The 20,461-nt window shown below is 46.5% G+C and overlaps 2 protein-coding genes across 3 annotated transcripts in view; both read right to left on the bottom strand.

The window, feature by feature from the left end:
* LOC144115871 (uncharacterized) overlaps nucleotides 1–8,792 on the bottom strand; it is a 61,629-nt gene extending 52,837 nt beyond the window's left edge. For both annotated transcript variants that reach the window (XM_077650464.1, XM_077650463.1), the window contains exons 1-9: nucleotides 7,170–8,792; nucleotides 7,009–7,113; nucleotides 6,862–6,915; nucleotides 6,235–6,297; nucleotides 6,019–6,084; nucleotides 5,800–5,874; nucleotides 4,726–4,797; nucleotides 3,866–3,919; nucleotides 3,451–3,539 (exon numbers count right to left, since the gene is read on the bottom strand). In XM_077650464.1, the coding sequence (XP_077506590.1) occupies nucleotides 3,451–3,539; nucleotides 3,866–3,919; nucleotides 4,726–4,797; nucleotides 5,800–5,874; nucleotides 6,019–6,084; nucleotides 6,235–6,297; nucleotides 6,862–6,915; nucleotides 7,009–7,080 (545 nt within the window). In that variant the 5' untranslated portion in view covers nucleotides 7,081–7,113; nucleotides 7,170–8,792. The remainder of the gene's footprint in view (nucleotides 1–3,450; nucleotides 3,540–3,865; nucleotides 3,920–4,725; nucleotides 4,798–5,799; nucleotides 5,875–6,018; nucleotides 6,085–6,234; nucleotides 6,298–6,861; nucleotides 6,916–7,008; nucleotides 7,114–7,169) is intronic.
* Nucleotides 8,793–13,655: 4,863 nt separating this feature from the next.
* Nucleotides 13,656–17,072, bottom strand: LOC144124956 (high-affinity choline transporter 1-like). The gene is made up of 3 exons (XM_077657946.1): nucleotides 16,600–17,072; nucleotides 15,008–15,111; nucleotides 13,656–13,831 (listed from the first exon to the last, which is right to left on the bottom strand). The coding sequence occupies exons 1-3, from the start codon at nucleotides 16,800–16,802 to the stop codon at nucleotides 13,656–13,658; spliced, it is 483 nt and encodes a 160-aa protein (XP_077514072.1). The 5' UTR covers nucleotides 16,803–17,072.
* Nucleotides 17,073–20,461: the final 3,389 nt, after the last annotated feature.

Below are 20,461 nucleotides of genomic sequence, written 5' to 3'. Positions count from 1 at the left end.
ACAGTGCCAGCGGTTCTACGACAAGTACGTGGCTTTATCGCCTCTCGCAGCCAGTGCTCTGGAGCCTGAGACTGTCAGCCAAGCTACCTCACTGTGGCAATTTTCACGCAAGCTGCGTTTCACTGCCTCCAATGTAAGCAAAGTGCCAAAAAAAAAGGCTCAACAAGTTGTGAGGAGGCAGCTACGAGAATGCTGAATCCAACATTCATTGGGAATGCGGCAACAAAGCATGGAAAAAGATGGAGCGAGTTGCTTTGGATCAGTTTGAGACGAAAACACAGTTTCATGTTAAGAAAATGGGAACAGTCATAAACGCCGACTTCCCGTGGCTCTCTGCTTCACCTGATGGAGTAATTGAAGGAGAAAATGCCATAGTTGAGATTAAGTGCCCTTATGTGCTCGACTGCAGGCCACTTATCAATGGTGGTAAGTACGATGGCCGGAGGGACGAAGAAGGCAGGCTTTTACTTGCAGAGAATGGCCCAAATGGCTATTACGGTCAAGTACAGATCCAGATGCTATGCACAAAAACAGAAACATGCTTATTCTATGTCTGGAATGTACAAAATGACGTAATTGTCCCGGTACCCTTCGATGCGGGGTACGTTGAAAGCAATTTCCCACGGCTCAAGAAATTTTATTTTTCTGAATTACTTCCCCGTCTTTCAGACCTCGATGTTCGCGACGAATTAGACACAGTTGAAAGGCACAACCAAATTTGCTTAATGTGAAACATTTTGTTGCATCTAACCTGACAATAAACAAAACGAGGCTCCTGTAAGAAGTGCGTAGATCTAGAACGCGAGAAAGAAATTGCTGCTGGACCAAAGCAGGTTTAGCAGGCACTTTCAAATCTTGAATTGCAGCGTACGAAATATTTAAATTATAGTTGGTTATTAAGAAAGGCACATGTATCCCACTGAACATTATCCCCTTGTTTTTGCTATCTATGAAACACTGTATGCCACCTGTCAACATGTCACAGTGCTTCTAATGTGTGGCATATTGTTTTACTTTATTGTGTAGTTTCTGAAGCAACAATTTGGCTGTCATGTGACTGATGTTTGATAAAATTGCTTCGTGGAAATTATGTATTTTGTTTGTCTTTCCATTTTGAGTGCAGAAAATGTTCTCGGCACCGACTTTCAGCATTGTGCAAGTCACCTTGCCCTTTACCTACATGTCAGCATTCCTCCTTGGCAGGATTTCAGCTATTATGACATAGCCTGAACTGTTTTGTTTTCGGTTGCGTTCCCTGAACAGTGGCTTTAATTAGCACTCCAGTATTATGTATTGTGTACCTAGTTGGAAATCAAGTCCTTGCTTGCATGAACCATCTTAGTGCTCCATAAGTTGTTTACTGTGATTTTTTGTGATGTTTTTACCTTTACTGAAAACCTGTTTGCCATATTATTTACAATGCAGTAATTTTTGTAGCAGCAGCTGAGGCCTTCTGTTGCAGTACCGCTATTGTATTCAATTTCGTTGCCCACATGCAATGAAAATGTCAGAAGTGAGTGTGGCAAGAAGCACTGGTAGTGCTTAAACCACAGCAGTGATATAAGTTTGTTGGAATTGTTTCACATGTAGTAGGGGCGAATTTAATGACAGCTCTCGATGGGAGAGTCCTGCTCGCAGCATGCTTTCAAAAAGCTTTGAGGGGTGCTTTCACACAAAGCATGTCGAGTGTTGCAGACCTCACTCCAGGGCACAGATTTGTCGGGGAGGATAAAAGTATTCAATCCCCCCAAAAAAGGCAGACAACAGCATGCTCATAAGATACATTTGCTAAACTGTTGTTCAAATCTGGCTCTAGGACCAAAGAGCCATAGTGGGCAACACAAAAAAATTCAGGGGGCACTATGTTGACCTAAAGTGCAGTGAGGCGAACGCCTTTAGCGCAGTGTTTGCGTGTTTCTCTGATGTGTGGTTAAGATGTTAACTAAGTACACAGTTGTTTGTGAATCTTAAATGCCGGAGGCACTGGAGGGCATTCGAGAGGCATCCATCTGATTCGACGCCTTTCTGCAAACACTCTCCAGCATCCTAGACAAGGAGAACTACATATGCGTTGGCAGGAAGTGGCGTTGTCGTTAGCGTGCTCAGCTGTGGAACGGAAGGATGGTGGTTCGAATCCCATCGTGCACAACGATTTTTTTCTTATCGAGTTGAGGAGTGTCACAAATAGACGGACAGACACCGCGAGTATGAGCCAATAAAGGTTTTCTCCTGAATACTGCATGCGATGGGTATTCCACAAGTTATCAAATTAATTATGAATGTGACAGAGAGAATGGGAACAGACGTCTTTATTAAAATGCCTAGTCAGACACGCTTATTTGTCATATTAGTCTAATACGCAATGACTGGGAGGCTCGTTTTGGCATCAGTACTGCAAGGAGCTCGTTCAAAGGCTCCTCAGTAGGATTGAGTGCCCACCAGAGCTCTAAAATTGCATTTGCTCAAGTGGGTCCTGCTTCAAGCAACACCTCTCTCTAGAGGGGCTTCATTTTGGGGCTTTATGAGAGGCGCTTTCATATTGCTAAGCCCTGCACACAGAAAAATTATGTCCCTAATCATCTTCTTTGAGGTGATAGGGAGGGCTTGCTTCAGAATCCGATATGTCATGATGCGGTTAATGGCACATTCGACATGGATACGCACAGAGGCAATGCGTCGTGACTTGGTGACTTCCTTTTCTGTCAGCTGCTTCCGCCCTGTGAAGTCACTTGAAATGTCCGAGTCATTCGCTCAAACAATTCATGAATTCATACCTTTTGTGAAGGTTGGTGTGTTCAGCCGAATTCCTTGAACTTCGAGTTCCTCATCAAGGGTGAACCCTCGGTCTGCCATGATTTCATCTCCGGGCACAACGTAGTCCCCAGTATGGCTACCCCTTGTCAGTATGGCTATCCCTTGTCTATATATTTGTCTGAAGCACGCCCACCATAAGCTTTTGAGACAAACATAATGCACCCACTAGGGGATATGGCAATAAGAAACTTGACTGTGTTCCGTGCTTTGTAGCTGCTATAAGTTTGTGCTCTCGCCCTGAGCTTTTTAGGGCACTGCAGAGCAACTTCGGTACGGTCAAGTATGCAAGTTGTGTTGCCGTAGCCATTCTTGATAAATGATGTTGGCATGTTGTTCCTGATTGCCTTCCTGGGGAGCCAAACAACTACCCTTTTCACTATTTGGGTAAGCAGTTCCAGCATATACTTAATATAGTTGCCCACACTTGAAACTGACACCTGAAAAATCCGTGCCAAGTGGCCATATAAAAGGCCAAGGCGAAGCCCCATAAGGCACATAAGAAGTTTATCCTCTGGTGATAGTAAAGTTAGCTTATTTGTCAGTGCACTAATGAGTTTAGCCAGCCTACTGAAAGCTGGGCAAGGTAGACCTGTATAAAAAGAAATGCCATCTTGTGATAATGTATCAAGAACTCACCTTCTCAGAACCTCATGTGTAACCATTTGTGCGTATGGGTGGTCTTTATGTGCTATGTGGTTAGATGAAGCATCACTGCCTGTTGACACCTACAAGAAAACCGAATCAGTGCATCAAAACAAGAAAAATACATAAGTATCTGTTCAGAACACTCGGCAATTCAAACAAGCCCAAAATGTTGAGTCCTTACGCTCTAGTTCTGAGGTAGACTGTCATGATAGCCTGACAATCAGCTCGCAGTTAATCACCCTGCCAAGCATGTGTATACCAGAAGTGATGAAAGCATAATTTCATAGAATTGGAGACATCACTTTTCATGCTGAAAATATAGATGCAGCAGGAGCATCGTATATGCTCGGTTATTTGTTGGTTATTAGCAGCACAAATTTTGTAAATCTATGTAAAACACACTTACAATGCCTGTCCTATGGCATAGGTCAAAGCTTGTGACAGCTGGTGTTTGTGTTGCCTGAAACAAAACAGGCAAGTTTCGTTATAAAAGTAGAATTTTTAAGTTTCACAAGCTACAGTAGTACCATGGCCAAAACACACACCTCCTGGTTTTAGTGTTTTATAACACCTCCTGGTTATAAATCCCTAACATGACAGCACAGCCAGAACAGTGCTAGGTTCACATTCATGTGCCTTGCCAAGTTGCTGCAAGAGTAGCTTTGGCAAACTCGAATGGTTTTATACCATAAGCAGTGCAGCTTCCTGGAAAGAATGTCTACATTTCAGACGCTGCCACAGGTGTTCATTTTTTAAAGGTGACTCATGACAGCATCGTCTGAATCAGTCGCCGTAGATGTTTACTTCAAGCAATATGCAAGTATCTTTTTCACTTGGGTGCCCTTGTTTTGCATAATCAAGCTGCAAAGGTAGCACATACTGTTATGCCGCACTACTGTGTCAAGTACTATTTCGCTCTACTGTGCCTATGGTAGACCTTCAGAAAGTGCATTCATCCCTTAACCAGAGCATCCGTAAGGAACCTGCTTTGCCTAATGTAGCCGGCACGCTCTTTCTGTTTGGTATATGTTTATGCTGCCTGCCAGTTGTTCAGCGATACCATGAGCATCAACTATCAACATCCTGCATGAATAATGTAACAGCTTGCCTTATGGCTGAATAAGTAATATTCAGTCTGTGGTGTCTTCAAATGCGAGAGCAATGAATGTGGTTGCATGTTCTTTTGTCAGCTACATTCATGTGAAAACAAGTGCACACTGCCATATTCAACACGTATGAGAAGCATGTGTTCCTGAACCAACTTACCACATCTCGGTAATGGTACCGGTAGCCTGTGTCACCACCCAAGCCAGGGCATGGTGGTGCTACCTGTGTTATCTGAAAATAAAACAGTGCCTTGTGACTGCATATTCATCAGCAACCTTTTAGGTTTGTAAATGGCCACACACTTGCCCTCTGCGCACATAGCTAGACAGTATAGCTTAGCGGCGAAGTGCGAAACGGCTGCAAAATGTTAAATGCAATTAGTGTTCCACTTGCCCTGTTGGTATGCTACCACTGAGACTGCTGTGCATTCCTGCTAGACAGCAGAGGTATTCGCGTTGCCTTGGAAAGGACGTCGAGCTCCGAGATTGAATCATCACAAAGTTATTTAGGTCGACCTTTGGGCCCCTATAATCACTAGTAAAGCAAAAATGTACAATGTAAGCTTTGTTTGAACAGCCTTGACTGTATGTCCTTAGTAAAGAGTGTGGAAATGCTATAATGACACTATATTTCACTTGCCACATCTGTGGCATGCCTCTGATAGTCTCCTTCTAAGGTACCAGGTGTACAAAGAGCTTCAGATGGGCCTAGTTGGTTTGTAATCTTCGACATTGTTATTGCGCTACTCATGGTTTACACAAACAAGAACGACACATCTGTATGTGTCGTCTGTATGTGTTGTTCTTGTTTGTGTAAACCATGAGTAGCGCAATAACAATGTAGAAGATACCATGTGTAGTAACCTATGCTGCCTGCATCATTTGAAATGGAATAGCACTTTATTACATTGTACAAGCTAAAGAGGCACTAAATAACCAAATTGGCAGTATTCTGTCAAAACAACAGGCATGTACCACTTATTCTAATGTGGGATTGCTTAGGAAGCTATACTGCAACAGTGACTATACTTACTGCATCTGCATGCGGCACGGAAGAGCTTGCCTCACTCCTGAAGCTGTCAGAAACTTCCACGGGTGTCCGTTTTGCCCAAAACAAAGTTTCGCATTATGACCAATAATATATAGAGCACATATGTGGCACGCTGATAATTGAAGTAAATGCAAGTGCAGCACTGAAACCATTGCAAAAAAGTCTGCAAGCAAGTCCCGTCACCTGTTCACTCTCCATTTCACTGCTCTGCACTTCCTGTGCTGGCTGGGCACAAACAGCGATTTTGTCCTCAGATTCCTGGAAGGAGAGATAAAGCTGAACTACGTTTCTTAAAATAAATAGCAATGTATGATGAGAATTACCACAGAAAACCTCTTGGGTTCAGTTAGATTTGAAAAAATCAGTGCTTCGACAGTAAAGAACGACAGTTGCTCTACTTACTCTATCTGCAAGTTGCATAGAAGAGCTTGCCTCATTGCCAATGCTGCCAAAGACTTCCAGCATTGTCTGTTTTGTTCAAAATAAAAAAAGCTTGACATTACCATCACAAATATATAGCGCACAAATGTGGCATATTCGTTGGACAAGTGAATGCATGTGCACTACAGAAACCATTCCAAAAGGCCTGCAAGTCAGTCTCGACATCCGTTTACTCACTGTTTCACTGATCTGCAGTTCCTGTGCTGGCTGGTCTGAAATGATGATTTCGTCCTTTGATGCCTGCGAGGAGAGATTGAGCTGAAGTTCCTTAAAATAGACAGCAATGTTTTGCAAAAAAAAAATCTGATGAGTCCAGTTAGTTTTAAAAGAAGGTGCTATCTGCCATATGTGGATATGAACAGAGGTAACTACATTTCACATTTATTCTTAAAAGCTTCATGCTTGGAATATCGCACAATGGGAACACAGACTGATCACATGGATAAAACAGAGTAGGTGTAAACGTCTTTGTGACTAATATACGCAATATGCAGTTTTAGAAAAGTGGATAGACAGGTGATAGCGGTGAGTTCGTGTTAAAGGTCACTCCAGTCCGAAGACGGGCGGGAAAAAGATCGTGCGGCAAAGAGCACTGTAAATGCCCGGACATTGGTAAAAGAAAAGCCTCCCAGGCTGATTATTCTACTTTTACATCGCTGCCACACTAGGCAAACGGTCATCAAAGCTTCACCCCGATGGACACACGGGTGCAAGCCTCCACTGGCACTGAACACCGCGTGTCAGATGTCCTGCAGTTTCACTCCACAAGTTAACTTGCTCTAGGGCAACGAAAAGAACACCTACCATTATTAGGGCGGCATAGCAGAGCATTTTCAATGCATTTGAGTCCGGTCCAGGCTGCAAGTGTGCGGTAATGATCTGTCAATTCATAGGACCACGGCTATCTTTAGTGCAAAAAAAGGGACAAATGGCAGGATATGAAGTTTTTACCGTTTCCGGTGGTTCTTGTATCGGAGAACCACTCGCCGCATTCAGCCCGGCTGATTGGGGAGGGCTTCGCATGGAAGCTGGTCCCACAGAGAGATTCTTTGCTCGCTGAAAACAAGCACTCTGTTAGCATTGTCGCCCTAGTACGCCGCGTCTTAACAAACCTTTTTGAGCACAACAGGGTCATGTTTAATTATTCGTCGTCTCCCTTCCACAACCTGCAATAAAAGTTTGGTAGCATTGAGCGAGCCGTTTTTGCACTACTCGCTGCACGTCTTACCTTTCTTCGGTAGCCAAGGCGAAGCATGGGTTCCGGATTTTTGTCTGTTCTCTTCCCATCAACAAAATGAAGGGAACATATGCGGGAAGGCCCTGAAGGGATGAAATCTTTCCGATTCACAGCACTTATCCAACGCTGCCTCAGATGAGGCTCCGCGGGAAATCGGTGCAACCGGGAAATCGGTGCAACGAAAACATGTTGCACCCGCAATCTTCTTGAAGAACGGCGTGAGTTGTGCAAAACACTTTTCTCGCCGCATTTCTTTTTTTTGTTACTGGTGCATCCGTAAACAGCACAGTGCTGTCCAGAAGAAGTTTTGTAGCTTTCCGACATCGAAAACAATCACGCACATGCACACCCGCAGCAAGTTTCACCAGTCGGAGCAGTCCAAAGCGAACGGGCAACAGTGGGATGTGCGTTACTCTCGGTGCCAGTGTGCTTCTGCTGGCTTTTTGATCCCTGGTTTGGGGCTTGCTTTGAAATATGGCGCTCCCCACTATAGAAACGTGCATAGTCCGTCTCTACAGCTGTGTGCGGCATTGTGAAAGATAGAGCTCTCTCGTCCAAGCAGGGATGCAGGAGCACAGCAAATAGCCCCTCAAATATCTTAGCAGCCTAAGACTATTTTCTAACTATCAGCACAGAGATTTACAACATAGTTTCAATATATGTTCTTAGTATAGAGAGCCTTTCAGTCAGTCGTGAAATTATGGACAAAGCCAGCACGGACACAGCTCTGCGGAGGCCTGTTGCGAGGTGGTGGTGCATCGTCCTGCGGCAACGTGGTGCCACTCGAGTCGGTTTTGTCACCAGTATTGCCTGTGTGCCGTCCATCAAATCTGCGCGGTTTCCCCAAGCTGGCGAAGCAGTTATAGCTGTAAATGTTCTTGAAGCGCTTCGCGTCCAGTGCGGAGGGAGTTCAAGTTTGAACTAGCTCATCAGGAGGACTGCAAAACTCATCCAGGTGAGCGAAAGAACGCTCTAAGATCAAAGGACAACGCAGACGGTGAAGGCGGGCACAGTGCTAGTTTGTCACCGAAGAAGCGTACTTGTGGAAGAAGACTGTGAGAGGACGAACAAGCTGGACGAGTTTGACCTGAGCGTGTTGCGAAGCGCGGTTCACAACCTCTTACACATATGGGAAATGCCAACTATCGCCAAGGTGGTGCAGCGATCCAAACAGGACGACACGCTACCGACCGTGTCCCCAGCGACGATGCAAAAGATTCTGAAGAAGCTTGGCTTACGGTGCAACAAATGCTCTCGGAATGCACTGTTGGTCGAAGCGACGCCCATTGTTCAGTGTCGCCACCTGTACCGGCGCGAAATAGCGGAGCTGCGACGCTAGGGTAGGCCTGTTTTTTGAAGCGACGTCAAGAGTTTTGTGTCGAGTGCAAATAAGACGTTTAACCTCCAAGACCTGGAGCCTCTGGTTTAGCAAGGCATCATGCTAGTGACTGCTGTCAAGTGGAAGAGTTATGTGGAGCATGTCCTCAAACAGGAAGATTTGATGCCAAGGTCCTGCGGTTGTAATCAACCTGAAGGACACAACCAGCAGAGCTAATCTGAGTTGTGATGAGGACGATGATATGTGAGCCCCTCTAACGGGCTAACATGATTCAATGCTTGTGTGCGTACAAGTCGATATCATTCTTTACAGTCGCAGTGAGAGTAGCGAAAATGAGAACGAGAACGTCTCCGATGAGCTATCGAAGGCGCCATAGTGAAGGGCTCCGGATTAATTTTGACTGCTCGTACGTCGACAATGGCACAGCCCGCGGGTTTGTTCTGCTGTTTTGCATTTCGCCTCTATCGACATAAAGCTGCCCCGGCCTGTATTTTATCCAGATTCCTTGAGCAGTGGCCATACTGAATACTTGTATATACGCATGGCAGAAACATTGAAGAAAACCCTGCCGTGACAACAAAAGAAAGACCTGATACGAGCTGGTGGTGACAAATAGAAAAAAAAAAGTTAGGCCAGTCCCTTTGGAACGTGCTTTTACCGATCCAAAAACAAAAAAAGGTAAAATAACACCAAGCCCAAACTGTTACAGAAAAAAAGGCTAAATACTAGTACACCTTTATATGTTCATGCTAGATATGTACATGCATGTATGCTAGATATGTTCTCCGGGCGCGGCCGCTCGCCGGAAGCTGCCGATGCGGGTTGTCAGCGCGGACCAATCAGGGCGCGACCGCGTCTGACTTTCGCCTGGTTCTACATGTTGCTCAGAGCTTCTTACTAATAACTGGAGGGAAGGCTGGCGACTCTGCACTTCATCCATCCGGGACGCCCAAGGCATGCCGGGAAGACAGCCCTTCTTACTGACATTTGGTGGCTTTTTTGTTGTTGTTCAGTTTTGTTTTCACCACTGTCGATTTTACTGACGTTTTGTGGTTGTGTAGTGCAGCTACGCACGTAGTTCATTTGAGATCCGAAGCATCCAAAGGCGCTGGCGTCGAAGTTGTTGTTAGTGTTAGTGGCTATTTATTAATAAATAACAGTGGAAGGAAGAGATGCGTGTCGAAGTGAGCTGAACTTAGTTGTCTGGTGCCTGCTAGGCCTAAATTGCGTTGGTCCTTTCGCTGGGAGCCATCTACGCAGCAAGCTGGGTTTGCCCAGCGGGAACCTGTGCGACCTGTGCATTGAAATGTCGAAGGGAACAAAATTTTTGTGAACTGAAAACTCAGCAGTCCGCTGCCGTGACCCCCCTGCACATTTCTCGTAGGAGTCTCGGAGATGCGTGTCTTTTAAAGCGCAAAGTACTTCGACAAGCGCAACCTATGTTAGCCGTACTCGCCGAGGATAGCGTTTGGTTCATTTCGAAGACTGGCGGCATTGCATGCGGTAATGACTTCTACTTCATGAATTAGTTCACGCAAATACCCGCATGTTGCACTTGTCAGCATGAACATGAACACGGCCCTCACTTTCGGATGGGACAGCTTCCTAATTCGTTTTTCTTGGCAAAATCCCTAAGCGCAGCGCCAGGACATGGCGCGAGCCGGCACCTAGTGCGCGCAAATTAGTTTCTCATAGAAAAGCGGGGGCTCGGGCAAGTTTCTTATGGCGCGAACATAGCCTATGCACGGACATAGGGCGCGTCCCGCAGTAGCAGACAACACCAATGAAATGTATGTGTTTTTCACAATGAGAAAACAGAAGCTTCTGAAGTGTAGTAATTTAAGCGCCAACAATTTTTTTTTGAAAGAACATTCGCTCTGAAAAGTGCGGCTGTGAAACGCAAAAAAATATTTTCTACGGTTAGCTATATTTGGCGGCATGAAGACAAAGCGTTCTCTCGCCGTGGGCAAATTCGGTGATCGTTTACGCCTATGCGCTTTTCTGCTTATTTATTGCAAAGTACAGTAAGCATATCTTATTACAGGACATATTGATTTTAAAACAACGGTTCCTTGCAATGTATGTTTTGCGAAAATTTGTATTTCTGCAGTCGTAGTTACGTTTTAGAGCCATAACAAGTACGCCCACGCTGTCTTCCCGGAATTCCCACGGTGGATGAAGTGCCCTTTAATTAAGCATGGAGGAAGGAAAGAACTCAGGAGAGGCGGTTACGTCACATTTTTTGAAACCGTTACTCCCACCTACTTGGCCGCATGCGCAGCAGACAATTTAGCAGACGACGCCGCTGCGCCCAGCGTTACTATTGGCTGCGCCGTCGACCAAGGACTCCCAGTAGTCCTTGCGAAAGCGCCTGACTTGCGGCACGCTCTTTTGCGTGAAGCTCGGATAGCGAGGGCCTCTCCTGACCTTTCCTTCCTCCATGCCTTTAAGAAAATCGCATGGATGGTGGCGCCAGCTTTCCCTCCTGGTAATACTTAGAAACTCTGTTGTGCCGCTCTACGTTCGGGCAACATGGCGGCGCCACCCGAAGCGATGCTTCTCGCTTCACCGCCAATTCGTCCGTGCTGCTACACTGCGCCTCAAGTTCACGGCAAAAGAAAGGCGAACGAAGCTTTCGCTGTCTGAAGATGCCCGCACCACAAAATTTCAGCGATGAAACGAGGCGAACTTTCAGGTTGCTTCTGGATTTTCAAAGCTACTAGGCTTAGCCAGTACGCGCTTTAACGTCAGAAAGCGTGGGAGGTTCAAGAAGTTAACGATTTCGACCCAGAAAAAGGTCACAAAGAATAACTCGTCCTCTTTGTAGCCATTGAATAAATAATGACTTAATTGTAAATGCAAAGCTGTTCTCTTCAACATTTTACTGGGTACACAGATTCACTTCGTTTCTAGCAACACTGAAATCACGGCGGCTGCGGTCTGGCGGCAGCCGCCTGTTTATCGCCGTATATGGTGCGGCACTGTGCAGCACGGCGACGGTGCGTCCGTGTCCCGACGTGCCGGTGCTTGCCGCGCCAAGTTCGCCGTGAAAGTTCTCGCCATATGGATTTCGCTTTACTCCAAGCTTAGGCGAGGACACCATTGCCACGACGATTTTTTTTAACGTTTTCATATTTTTATTTCAATACCTACGAGAGATACGCCGGTGTGGTCTGTGCCGATGGATTGTAGAGCAAGGCGAACATTATGTATAGTATTGAGGACAGAAGTGCTCAGAATGCGTCGCGGGGAGCCCAAATGGAATGCTGCGTCAACAGAGTAACCTAGTGGTTCGAGAATGGCGCGTCCAGTTCGCGCGCCAAAAAGTGCTCGTCCGATAGCGTCTGCTCATACAGCCAGCGATAAACGTTTTGCGAAAGCTCGGGGGTCTTAATATTATGCAATTAACATTTTATCTGCCATATTAGGGGGCAAAAATGTCTGCGAAATAGAAGGCCGTCAACAATGAAGGTGAGCCCAGTTTTTGCACTTTCATAATCGGTATTGTGTGTCGAAATATCGAACATCAAAAATACGCATTTGAATGCTCGTTGAGTTCGCTTTTCCGCAATTAGTAATTATAAAAGGGCGTCGCTTCCATTTCTGCTGCATAAAATACAGGTGGCGATTGTGTATTTGATTATTTAGAAGGAGTGTACTCAATTTTGGCGGCAATGACACGCGTAGCAAACCCATTTGATGTATATAATAATGCGATGAAGCCACCTCAACCAGCTTTAAAATGCGCATTTTTGACGTTCAATATTGCGAACCACATTGGCGATTCAGAATATTTAAAAATTGTGCTCACCTCCGATGTTTACGGCGCTCAATTTAGCAACATAATCTTGTGGCATGGAACCGGAAATTAGTAACACACATTGTTGGGCTAGTTGGTGCATTGTATTCAGAAAAAGGAAACCAGCCAAACAATGCACACAGGACGGACGCAGGAAAGCAGTTTTCGTGTGTGCGTCTTTTGGCCGGTTTAACTTTTCTAAAGCGAAAATTGAAAAGTTTACTAAATAATTTGTTAATTGATCATCCTTTTATTGAGCTCTATAACGTAGAAAATGTCCGCCTTGGTACAGAATCCCCCGGCATAGAGCGCACCGACGTGCCTCACGCAGGTTTTAAAATAAGAATCTGTAATAACGGAATAATTACTCGTTAGCATCCACTCAAACGGAGCCATGCAGCTATAATCGAAAGCTATAGAGCTTCCACAGAAAAATTCGTTCAGGCGCGGGGTAAGGCAGCAATTGCTGTTAATGAGTAATTATTTCCTTATTATAAAATCTAATCCACTTTGAGGGATTCCCCTTAACACTTTACCACAAATATGCAAAAAAATCACCTGGTATATTATATGCGATAGCAGGCCGGCAAGATGTGGCCATGCAGGCTTATCTACTTCTTATAACGCAACAAACTGGGCTAGCTGGTTTCTGTTCATTTTCCTGGCTACGTGCACAGACGTTCGATTGGGAACAAAGCCCGCAGTGCTAAATGCTCCTACTTCGTTGCGAATTTACCATGCAACGGATGCCTGGGGCCCACAATGAAAGAAGTTACCTGTAACTTTCTTGCAGCCAACATCTTGAATTTGCGTGTTGAAGAGACATGACTGTTAAGAACGTTACTGCCCTGCAAGACGTCCACATAGCACCACCAACTAGCCAAACTTGCTCCTTTAGTACTGTTGATGACACGCCTATAGCAGGGCCGCAGTCGAGGCGCCAAAACTCAGAAACCTTTAGTACTTTCTTTATAATTCCTGAGCTTTTATTTAAAGCTTGAAAAAAAAACCAAGTACCTATACTGTAACTTGCTGGAAAAACGCAGCTTGTCGTCGCTTCGCTGAAGCCTCTAGCGATGGAGAAATGCAATGAGGAGGCATCTTGCACAAGAGTGAACGCAAAAACATAAAAAAGAAATATTGAGAACGCTTACAGCATGTTGAATAAGTAGCGCATGTACTTATCCCTGGGCCCTTTTTTATTACTCCTTTAATCTCTTCCCTCAGAGGGTACAGTAGGAGCTGCGCGGGCAGACAGCGCGGGGCAATACCAATGGCCGCGTCCACTCACCGACCATGAGGCTGAGCGCGTGGCCGAAGGGCGCCTGGCACCAGATGATGCCACGCCTGAAGACCGCCTCGGCAGTGCCGTTGATGAAAACGCCACCGACCCAGGTCGCTGCAGCACCACAAGATTGCGCCACCACCAGACTTAGTCACACGCAAACTCGGAGGAGGAAGAATGAATTGTGGCTACTAAATTCTTTCATTATTTATCCATCAGGACAGCAGCGGAAGGAAACTGTACACGATGGTGACATGCGGAAAGACGCAAGGAGTCAGGATTCACAGCAAATACAATGTCTGCAGCAAAAGTTTGCGGCATAAGTGCGCTCAGCAACAAACTGGTCGTATAGCGCTGTTTCGCAACCCAGCCGCATGATATCTGTCCCCCGTGCCTACGGTCATTTCAGGCAATTAGCTGGCGCGTTACTGTGCCCAAATAACTTTTCTGTCGAGCACAGATGCTTTGAGCGAAAGATTCTTTGTTACTGAGACGAAGATGCAAAAAAAATATGATTTGCGGCATTTGTTTTTTGTTCGAGCGCATATGTTCACTGAAAAGGAAGTTTTCTTACCAGTAACACACAATTTTATCACAATTGTTCGTCGGTTGCTAAAAATGAGAAGTTTGTGATTTATGGCGTTTAAAACAGATGGCGCCACACATCCACCACATGACGAGTATTTTGTTTTAAATTAATTGAGATAGGCCTTGGTGCAGCCAACGCATTATTATCACGCTGTGTCATTCAATGCAACAGTCGTCTGCCTAGAATAAAGCAAGTTCGGCAGCCAGAATTAAGAGGATTGACCCTGCAGTCGCTCTAAGGACTGCCACAATCGCACAAAGTCTGCCTCCTGCATGCAACAGTTGCGCATTTCCCTCATAATTTGGGTGCTAGGGGGAACAATATCGTGGACCCACGCGCGACTCAAGGTACTATACAGTAACTCTACGTTTCGTCTCGTTTCCCTTTTCTTTCGGTCCTCTGTCATTGCTGTGTCCTCTGGCGACGTAAGCCGCGGCCGACGACACCAGTGACAGATAAACAAAAGAAAGGAGAAAGAAACATGGCAAACAATTTTGACTGCGGGGCACCGCACCAATTTTGAGAAATTTGTTTCAGGAACATCACGGAATTCCGCGTCCGCGAATTATTCCGAAATTTTTAGCGACTCGCAAGAAATGAAGGCTCGCGGAAGTAAAGCATTCTGCAGCATCCAAACGGAAGTGAAACGGGGTTGTTTTCGCATCTCAGATCGCATCTACCAAACCGCAGGAGCCGCGCACCTGTCATAGAAATGATGCCCAGAGCCAGGGGAACATTGCGGTTTGCGAGGAACAGGCGCAGCAGGTACTCGTCGTTGTCCGGCTTGTATTCCCCTTTGCGCCTCCTGAGAAGTGGTCGGGAGGAGCAGGAGGAGAAGGGTCAGTCCCGCGGCTGCTGAGCGAGCCTCGGTTAGGAGAGGGTCGGCAGTGAAATGTGGGCTCAAGAGGCTCAAAATAAGCTAGCCCTGTTGTGGGGGAACCCATACGCTCTGCTTCAGCCGCGCTCCGTGTAGCGAGAGCAGCCAAAGTAGTAAAAAGTATCAAATAATGTCACAGCGATAATAAGCTGTGAGCTTTTGTTATACACGCAAGAGTAGCTACGCATAATAGTAGTTACTCTCGCATGCTCCTGCGCGGCGGCCACAATGTGATGGAAACAGTATGCAAATATGCCTGTGTGCTTCTGCGATGTCAGAGTCAGGTGGACTAAATTAGTCCGCAGGCTTCCATACAGTGCCTCTTTCCCTCTTCCTCCTTTGACTCGCCCCTTCATCCTTTACCTCACGACGCGGCTCGGGTGTCGCCTGAGAGGGAAACAGTCACTGTGCCTTCTGGCAGCGAAGAATCGATGAATTGCACCACGCCGTGTGCTGCGTTGCTTGAGAGGGTCGCCAGCACACCCAGGCGCTATTTTCATAGTTTGCAGTAAAATTATCGTTAGGAGGCCTGTTACGCGGATGCTTGCAAGCTGACAGGATTGTGGAGTCGGTAAGCTAGTGTCACTGCGTGAGTTTTCTGGCGGAAAACTGTATATGCGGGTGAGACAGATACACGCGTCAACACACTGGGCATGAAGCCGTAGAACAGTTGTGGGCTCGCCAGCCGCTGCGCGAATTTGAAGCCTGATTAGCAGGCAGCAACAGCACAACGTTACGCATCGCGTCAGTACTGCTACGAACCAAGCGACCAGTGTGCTAGACGCGTGTTTGCTGGCCAAATCTATAACAGAGGCCTGTGCCTATAGTGTTCCCTGTGCTTATGCCTTGTGTTGTGTGTTTCTGCCTGCTGCGACGGCCTTCTTTCCCGTAACAACACTGTGCACAGTGCAGGGTCGAGTTGAACTTCCCGTTCAATGCTAGAAGCTTGGCAGTTAGCCACTTGATCAAATAAATTACAAATCCTGTTGGTCGCGCGGCACTGCAGTCTATCTCATAGTGGGCTCCTTCTCAAGATATCTTCCACCCTGGGCTGATACTGAAACTATGACCGGGAGATGGAAGCCAGCAAAGTAGATGCAGAATTCTTAGAGCTGGTCCTGCTTTAGATTGTTCGGTGGTTGGACGACCCCTTTGCTTTCGTGCACGCGTAGGGTTATCCCGTTCGCAGAAGTGGCAGGACAGGCGTAGCAAGCCAGTTCCAACCAATTATTTAGGAAAAAAAAGCTTCCAGGACTCGGCTTCTGATTCACTAAAGCATTCCCTAGCTCGCCGGTCAGCGTCAGCAAGCCGTGAGACAGGCTGCCCACGCTTTCGTGCCTGGGCCCCACGAAGGAAGCGAGAAAAGGCCCAGTGGGAACACGGCCGATGGAGGGCCAGACGGCAGTCGTGACGTACCCGCTCGAGTAGTTGTGCGACAGGTCTCCGTGCACCTTGCGTCCTGACCACACGCCCACGGAGACGACAGCGATGTAGTAGAGGATCATGACCAGCGCGCCCAGGATGCTCACCGACATGGCTTCGCCGCGCTGCCTTTGTTCGCTGTTCACGCCGGGCTTCTCTTCGTAAATAGCTCGCGCACCCGCCCCGCGGCTTGCCATTGCCAACTTCTTCGTCTTCTCTGGCTGCAGCCTGACCTTCCTGGGGCGTGCGCCGGGTTGTTCTCTATGCCCTCACTGGCCACGTCAGCATAGTTTCCGTAATATTTCTACTAACGCTCGTATTCAGTTGTCTCGTCGAAAAATTTTCTGACGCCTATTTCCCTGGCACCAGCCGCGGTAGCTCCGTGGCTACGGCGTTCGACTGCCGAGCTTAAGGATGCGCCTCCGAATTATACGGCCGCGGCGGCCGTATCGAGGGGAAATACAAAAACGCCGGTGTTTGTCAACGCACATTAGAGAATCTCAGGTGGTCGAAATTAATCCGTGGTCCTCCACTGCGGCGCCTCTTATAATCTATGCCGTTTACTGCAAGTTGGACCCCACATATATATTCTCCTGGCACGAGTGGATTTTGTCGGCTCCTTCCTTCTTGGGTCTTTTGTCTTTGCGTGCCTGCACATATTTTGAGATTTCAAATGCTAAAATTGACAAGAAAAATCTGAGCTGAATTTGTCCCACTGAATCTAAGCTTGGTTTTATTATTACCCAAAATATGCGGCCGCACAAGCATTTAGGGCTGCGGACGAAAGCTCTGCATAATGCGCATGCCTGTCTCCGAGGCAGTAACAGGTCATCGGTGATCTGTTTGCAGCCGCATTAACAGGCCGCCGCGGAACTGTCAGTGATATGAACTTTCACCATCTTGGATCATGAAAGGAAATCAACCACATGTAAAACAACACGCTGTCAAGTGAAAGAAACGGACCGGCAGAGCACCTGGGCGGTGAGTTGGCTACGGTCGGGTGTGGAATGGACGATGTTGTCATTTCCACCGAATGACTAAGGTCGGCATCATTAGTAGTGTACTGAAAAGCGCATTGTACCGTACCACTCATTAAGGCTCAGACTGTCGCCGCTATACCGTTATGGACGGCGAACGTTTCCAAGACGAGTCGTGACACATCGAAGCATCTCCATTTATGATTCTTGCTTCGGATACCGGCTCCTTCATGGAGACAAACAAGCTTTAGACACAAAGTCAGAAATTTTATTACAATTTCGATTATTAATTTTTCGCCCTTTTTCATCTTGTAATTACGAAGAGATTTTGAAAGGTTACTGCATCACTTATCGCTTACGTACTCCCCGTTTCTTAGTGACCTAACTGGTTCAGTGATGTTCTATGCCGTAACCGGAAATTCCCTCAATTAGAGCAGAAAAATATGCTTCTAAGGCCCTTTTCTTCTGCAGCGGCCCATAAAAAATACACCGATAATTAAAAAAAAGCGCGCGAATTCTGGTCTTTAATTTTCTTCAGGCTCCATAAAAGGCCTCTTTTTGACAGATTTTACTCCTAACATTCCCTGAACGCTCAGCACGAAAAGCAAAACAGGTGTGCAAAGGACTGCAGCGCTCGGAAATTTCGACGGCACCTGTCTGTGTCCCTGCCACAGGGTTTACGGAATAAACTTGGCTTTTTAAAAGCTCACCGTGGTTGTCTTAGCGCTGCTTTTTCTCTTGGGCTGGTTGACGCCGCCGGCGGTAATGGTCTCCACCAGCTACGTGTCAGCGAAGACAGAACTGCGTTTCAGTCAAGCCTTTAGAGTAGTTGTCAGTAGCAATGGCGTAGGCAGAAATATTTTTTTTTTTTGGGGGGGGGGGTGTTATACGCCACAAGTAAAAAAAATAAAAAAGAGAGCCTGCGCCCAAACAATATCTTATTCATTTTCCTTCAGTAATAAAGGCGAAGGGTTGGTTGTTTCGTTCATTGTAATATCTGCATAATAGGAGTGCACACAGGACTCCGAGGACTTGATTCGTAAATAACATTTATTTTCTCACAAAAAAAAACGCTCGCACAAAAAATCGCGGATATTTACAATACTTGCACAAAATATACAACAACACAAAACCTTCTGCTCTACCACAAAGTCAGCAACTGCGAACAAATGACATACGTCAGAACGTCTACCCCATGCATGTATGTCTGCGCCAAGACGCAGAGGCGCTTAAAAAATGACTTAATTTTCTCAATAGTTTATGACCATTTGAAGAAAATGCAAAGGATGAAAATAGACTGACGTGGAAAGGTATGTTTTATTAGGTGAACTGTTGTCATCAGCCTGACTACGCCCACTGCAGGGGGAAGGCCTCTCCCTTCTCTCCAATTAATTAACTCAGTCCTTTGCCAACTTTGTCCGCCGTGTGCGCGCAGGCTTCTTAAACTCATCCGCCCAGCTAACCTTCTGCCGCCCCCTGCTACGCTTGAATCCACTCCGGTACCCTTAAGGACCCGCGATTATCTTGCCCTCGCATTACACGCCCCGCCCAAGACCATTTCTCCCTCTTGGTTCCGACTAGGATGTCATTGACACGCGTTTGTTCCATCAACCACTCAAACACGGAGTGCAACACGTCGTGCGATAGCGAAAAACAGTGACTGTTTTCAGGAATAACTTCCGCTTCCGATTAGGACAGGAACTATTTTTGTCAACATCCAACACTCTTCTTATTTTCATTGTTACATTTTAATGTATCGATGCCGTGTCAATACCCCCAGCGGAAAAAAGGCCGAAAGGAGGGGGAATACAGCACTGAGAATATTTGGGGCGGGGGGGGGGGGGGGTTCTGACACCGATACCCCCTCCCCCCCCCCCCCCCTACATGGCTATCTCTCTGGCCATTAGTCATTAGAAACCACCGGCTGAGCTATGAGCGATCCCAACTGCGCCAGCGTGCTCCTGCGGAAGCTAAAGCTGGCGCATTGACGAATGCAGCCACCGCGAAATATAAAGCTGTGATGAGGACCTTGACGACAATGCACCGTTCTCTGAGTGTACGTCAAAAATCCGACATCAGTCATGCTCATTATGATAAATCCAGGCGCTCACAAACACCGACACAGAGGGGACACAGCGCTTACTGGCAACTACAAGAATTTTTATTCAGAGCCTTCTATATATACAACATCGTTGTCATGCCAACCGGCACGTTCAAGGAAAAGGCAAGTGAGGCGGTTGACAAGAATTTTAAAGTGCACTTCAGAGCGAACGCAGTGAAAAAGCAGGCAGTGACACTGGTTCAGAGCGACAACCTTCTACGTCTAGCGTCTTCAGTGAAGGCAGCCTCGGCAACTCACCTGGAAGCCTTCTTCAGCGTGAAGACGCATTAGGAACGTATTCCCTTCCATTGCATCGTTTTGGAGAACAACTCGTGGCAGGATAACGTCTCAAAGTATTTACAGAGCAATTTAGGATCTCTGAAGACAGATGACCCAAACTGTATCAAAAACTCAGAAGGCGTGGTCAAGTACCTGATGGATGAAAACCCTGGGCAGTGCCAGTTCCTCAGCATAGATGTGAAGGACCTGTACTATTCGATGTCACACAACATGTTAATGAGGTGCGTCCTCTCATGCAACACTGGTGACAATGATGAAAAGGTGTTTATTGAAAGCTGCGGTGTGTCCCTTGAATCCTTCCTAAAATTATATCGTTCTATTTGAAGTGTACAGTAATTGGTTATGGTGACCGTTTCTTCGTGAAGCGCGCAGGGGTGTGCATTGGGTCTAGGGTAGCTCCTGCTCTTAGTAGCATGATCTTAGGCTTTGTTGATAAGAAGGTAGATCTGAATTCAGCTGGCCTGTTTCGGAAGGCCTT

Source organism: Amblyomma americanum, chromosome 1, assembly GCF_052857255.1.
Source record: "Amblyomma americanum isolate KBUSLIRL-KWMA chromosome 1, ASM5285725v1, whole genome shotgun sequence".
Lineage (NCBI taxonomy): Eukaryota > Metazoa > Arthropoda > Arachnida > Ixodida > Ixodidae > Amblyomma > Amblyomma americanum.
The sequence above is the reverse complement of the archived record's forward strand: the minus strand, read 5'-3'. Positions and strand labels throughout refer to the sequence as shown.